This window comes from Impatiens glandulifera, chromosome 9, assembly GCF_907164915.1.
Source record: "Impatiens glandulifera chromosome 9, dImpGla2.1, whole genome shotgun sequence".
Lineage (NCBI taxonomy): Eukaryota > Viridiplantae > Streptophyta > Magnoliopsida > Ericales > Balsaminaceae > Impatiens > Impatiens glandulifera.
This window is the reverse complement of record NC_061870.1, coordinates 5,359,068-5,364,301: the sequence shown is the minus strand read 5'-3', so window position 1 is coordinate 5,364,301 and position 5,234 is coordinate 5,359,068. Positions and strand designations below refer to the sequence as shown.

At 30.6% G+C, this 5,234-nt stretch overlaps 1 protein-coding gene across 1 annotated transcript; it reads right to left on the bottom strand.

Moving 5' to 3' along the window:
• Positions 1–2,156: 2,156 nt before the first annotated feature.
• On the bottom strand, positions 2,157–4,975 carry LOC124915104. The gene is made up of 7 exons (XM_047455762.1): positions 4,521–4,975; positions 4,338–4,427; positions 3,802–4,047; positions 3,233–3,403; positions 3,083–3,136; positions 2,847–2,993; positions 2,157–2,771 (listed from the first exon to the last, which is right to left on the bottom strand). The coding sequence occupies exons 1-7, from the start codon at positions 4,734–4,736 to the stop codon at positions 2,397–2,399; spliced, it is 1,299 nt and encodes a 432-aa protein (XP_047311718.1). The 5' UTR covers positions 4,737–4,975; the 3' UTR covers positions 2,157–2,396.
• Between the last annotated feature and the right edge of the window lie 259 nt (positions 4,976–5,234).

The window sequence follows — 5,234 nt, the reverse complement described above, 5'->3', positions numbered from 1 at the left end:
AAATAATTTAATTAATTATATTATTTTATAATATAATAATGAAGTTTTTAATAAGATTAACTATTTTAAAATATATAATTTAATTGATAAATCCTAAGTCGCCGCTCGAGGTGTTTGAGTCTTCTTTAGGACGACAAGGACATGGGAGGGTGACCGGGATGGGATCGAGAATACGTCCCACTCACTTCAGACCCGATCAAAGGGGAAGTTCTCTTCAAGCGTCAACTCACGTGTGTCACAACAAACGCTGATGGAGGAGAACAGAACTCTGCGAGAAGAGTTGAATATGATACACGCACAACAAGAAGCACAAAATGAGACACAAAAGCAATGGATTAACGATATTCATGCAAAGGTGCGTGCATAACAAGAGGCTTTTGAAGCGTTCATGTCTAGGAATAATCCCCCTCCTACCCCCAATACCCCTAATCAATGATTCACATTACGATATGATTTAATATTTTTGTATTATTATTTTAGGATTTTGTCGAATTTGGATTATTTTAATTTATGAATTGTCTTTTTTTTTTGTAAAAATATTTGAAACATGTTTTGTGAAATAAAAAAATTACCGCGACTTTTAAAATTTTTTAAAATTATTAACCACAACGTTCTCCTAAAGCCGTGGTTAATAATACAATATTATTACCCACGACTTTAGGAGAACGCCGTGGTTAATTATACAATATTATTAATCACGGCAAAGGGTAAAACATGATTAATAATACTGTATTATTAACTAGCTTTAGGAGAACGCCTTGGTTAATAATATTGATTTAGGAAAAGGCCATGGTTAATAATAATATTATTAATCACGGATTCCTCCCCTAAAGCCGTGGTTAATAATCAAAATATATTAACGTCGAGTTTTGTAGTGTCGACGAACGACGACTTTGTTCGCCGACGTTAATAATTATTAATGTCGGCATTAAGGCTTTTAGCGACAGTTTTTGCCGTCTTTAATAGTCATTTTTTTAGTTTCTACTAGTGAATGTTATTTAAAATATATATAATTTATTTATTTATTAAAAAAAAGTTTCGAATATAAAAAATACTAATTATATATTTTAATAATTTATGATATATATATATATATATATTTTTATATATTAGAATTGTTAATTTTTTACAATATTTTATTCTAAATTATTATTATCATGATTTTAGTATATATTTTTAATAGTTATTTAAAATAAAATATATTATAAATACAAATTTTATATTAATTAAAATTTTAATTTTATTAAAAGAAAAAAAAATTATTAATTAAAAATATTTAATTTGAAATTATTATTAATTTTAATCAATATAAATAATACATATTAAAATTATTAATCTTATTAAAAAAAATTAAATTAATTTAAATTGTAAATTATAAATATTGGGGGTGTAAAAGACATGTTACTTTTCAATAATATATATGTATATATATGTTCATCGATTCGATTTCAGATTATTCGAGTTAATCAATTCGAGTTTTTCGAATATATTTTTTTAGATAATTTCGAAAATCGAACCGAATATTGAAATTCAAATTCAGTTTATTTGAATTTGGTTCAAATTTGGTGAATTTAATTTGGGTCGAATATTTGGTTCAGATCAAATATTGAATTAACATACACAGTTTTACTATTTATTACAATAATTACATTTGCACTTTTTCTTAATTTCACTATAAACCAATTTTAGGATTAGAGTTTTATAGATTTGAAAAATCTAGCAACCTATTTAATTATATATAATATATAATAAAAATAAATGCTAAAAAAATGAATTCGATTTCCGGTTAAGTTTTCGAGGAAAAATCCTAACTCAAAAATCAAACAAAAAATCGTATTAAAATTCGAATTGGTTTAAAATTTAATTCGAAAACCGTAAAAAATTCGAAGTTAGTTTATCCGAATATGATGAATTGAAATTTGGCCGTATATTCGGTTGAAACCAAATATTATAACACTTTTATATAATATATATATATATATATATATATATATATATATATATATATATTAATTAGAAAGCATTTTATGTAAAAGTTTAATTTGTAGTTTCTCATTGGAACAAAAATTAACATAATACTTTTTTTTTTTCACATAAGCAAGCATAAAATAAATAAATATTACACTTTTCAGTCAATTTATTTGACTTGTTAAAGGTGGTATTTATTCTATATAAATATATTTTTCTGAAGATACACACAAAAACAAAAAATATTTACTAATTTCTTTGACATATTTATACAAGTATTTCTAGCAAATACAAAACATGTCTACTCATGTATAACCAAAGAACATTATCTATTTCTTAGAAATGGAAATCTTAGAGTCCCACTTTCTCTTTCTCTTTCTCTTTCTCTATTAATTAAGGACATTTTTGATGATACCTTGATTAGTTATTTAAGGACATTTTTCATTTCTTCCTGGGCCTCCATAGTAAAAATAATTTCCCCAAACACTATTGTATCCACTTTGAATATCATAACAATCAGGGTAATCTGCCAGGACTTGAAGATTGGAAGGGGGGACCAAGCTATTATCAAAATCAACAATTTCCAAGTTCCTAAAGTAAGAAGCTTTGGCAAAACCCTCATCAGCAAAATGGCCACTTCCCATTTGGGTGGCGGTGTGAGTATCAGGACTGCTATTCACAATCTCCCCGCCGAACTGGACCATGCTCGCATTGCTCTGCAAATGTGTGAACAAGAACGACGGCCAATACCCCACCAAGGCCCCGTCCCCAAATTCCAGCCACCAATTGCCATGCTTGGGATCCTACATATAGCTAGCTCTTAGACCGGACCATGAATATTAATTAATTTGTTTCAACAATTACTAATGAATAATTACCATCCAAACAAGGAGACTGATATCGAATTGCCCGCCCTCATAGGATGACGTTGGGGAAATAGCAGCCCCGATTGCAATGTCATTGTTGGTTTGAATGAAACCGGAGCATAACAAATTGTAACATCCGGTTGCTTGGTATGCATCGGACTGTATATATATTAGTTATAATAATCTTAAGGTTGATTGATTGAAAATGAAAATAAAATGAGAAAAAGAAAGCAAATATATGTATATACCGTCCAGTAAGTAAAGAACCTAGGGGAATTATCACCATAGAGCTCCGGACTAACCTGTTTTAAATTGAAACAAAGCATTAATTGTGGGTAATTAAAATAAATAATTTTATTGAATTAGATCTCGTAGAGAGTTGTTTTCTGAATTTTTACCTGCCAACCCGCTTCAATGGTGTTTAGGTCGTCTCCAAATGAACCGGAGATGACCCAAATTTGGGACAAGCTGAATTCGTCTGGGTTAGCCACACGCGGTGCCCACACATTTATGCTGGCTTTGGCGCCATAAAAGTATTGCTCTCTTCCCGTTACATAACCGACCGCATGCTGAAATATATATCTTTAAATATTAATGTTGCCGTATTGTGTTGGAGATTTATAGTTGAATGTTAGAGCACAAAAATTTATAATGTACTCGTTTATAAGATTTTGGATTTGTTAGCTGTTGTTTGATCCACTTAATTTTAAGGCCACATAGGAAGGGATATGTAGTTTAAAAAATAAATGAAAGTGCTTAAATATATATAATTGATATCATACTATATAACACAAATATTTTTTTTGTTAACATAATAAACATGACACATTTTTGTGATTTGTTAACCTAAATAAACAAGACACATTTTGTTCCTAGACATAAAAAAAAATGGCATACATAAATAAATTTGAGAGCTTAAACCAATTTAACAGTATATATTGTATTCTTTCCATATATGTATGTATACCTGGTGGCCTGTGGTTGAGGATTCTGATCTACGTACAATGTGTTTTGAGGTCATTTTCCTTCCGAAACTGCGGGTAGAACTGGCACGCAATATATCTTTCTCGGTCGTCCTCCTGATCGGAACTGTTCCTTTGGGACATGACTCCCCGGATCTTTTCCATAGTTGAAAATCTTCATGCGACACGCCGACACCGCCTCTCTTTTCGTATCGCCGCCCACTTGGTCTCACCGGAGAAGGAGGAGCTTCCTAGATAATTAATTAATTAATAATAACAGCGAGGAGTGAGTATTGGACAAATTAATTCGAAATCTAATTCGATCTGAGATTAACTATTTCGGATTGGATTGAGATCATATTAGATTAAACTCATTATGATTATCAAAATTATCAAAATAAAGAAATATTTTTAATTTGTTTTTTTTTTATAAATTATATTTCCCTCAGTAAATATAACTTTTTTTTAGATTTAACCAATTTGCTTATCTTAATAACTGTCAATTCACTCACTTAGACTAATAAATTAAGAAGCTCAATACCAGTAGTGGTCTTTGGCCTTTTAGTTGAGGATGGTCAAAAGCCGGCTGTTGATGAGTTATAACACAATCGATCAGGTCACCATCTGGGCTCTGCATCAAATAATTAATTGTTCAGGATCAGCATCTTAATTAAATATTAAATGGAATAATAAGGGATTATATTATCAGATACATCGATCTTGCCTTTATTGTTTTAATAGGGGGTTTGTTGATCTTCCTAAGATGGGTTCTGATCATCTTCAGTTTTTCCAACTCTTCCCCAGGCCAGAATTTGTTGGTATCTCTGCCGGACGCCGACCAAGAAGCAAGAAGAAAGTAGACAAAAATAATGGGAATGATTAAGGCGGTGAGACCGCAACGCCAACGACCCCGAGGAGGTGAGTGCGATATTTTTGACATACCTTTGTAATTTCGATATATGGTACTACTACTTACTTACGATTAGAAATATTGACAAAAACTTAGCTTCTTGAGATCGATGTTGTCCATTCAATTCCAAACACGTCACATGCACATGAATTAGTATTCTAGGACTAGAAAACGAATCTCTCTCTCTCTATCTTGTTCTTTGTATCGATCTGAGCAATTCTACAAGTTGGCATTGGCTTCAAAGCTAAGGAAATAGGAAATGATCATAATAGTAAAGGCACACAAATGGACTGGCGTGCATATATATTTGAGAGATTTAAAGACAGAAAGAGAGAGAGTGTGTGTGTTTGTGGGGCATATATTATTATGTTTCCAAATTTGAATGCAAACACTGTCACTTTAACTTTTATGTTGCTATACTTTTTCTTTTTATGCTTTGGAGACTAGAAGAATGCAAGACTTGGATATATAAATTCCAAGAATTCTCTATTTCATCACTTTTTTTCATATTTTCTTAATTTTTTCAAA

What these genes read in the sequence shown, in the direction of transcription:
- LOC124915104 (XM_047455762.1), bottom strand. Translation starts at nt 4,736, where the DNA reads ATGTCAAAAATATCGCACTCACCTCCTCGGGGTCGTTGGCGTTGCGGT. An exon ending in CCTCAACCACAGGCCACCAG is followed by an intron (nt 3,404 to 3,801) that starts GTATACATACAT and finishes TATATATTTCAG; the next exon opens with CATGCGGTCGGTTATGTAAC. An exon ending in TCAGTCTCCTTGTTTGGATG is followed by an intron (nt 2,772 to 2,846) that starts GTAATTATTCAT and finishes AGCTATATGTAG; the next exon opens with GATCCCAAGCATGGCAATTG.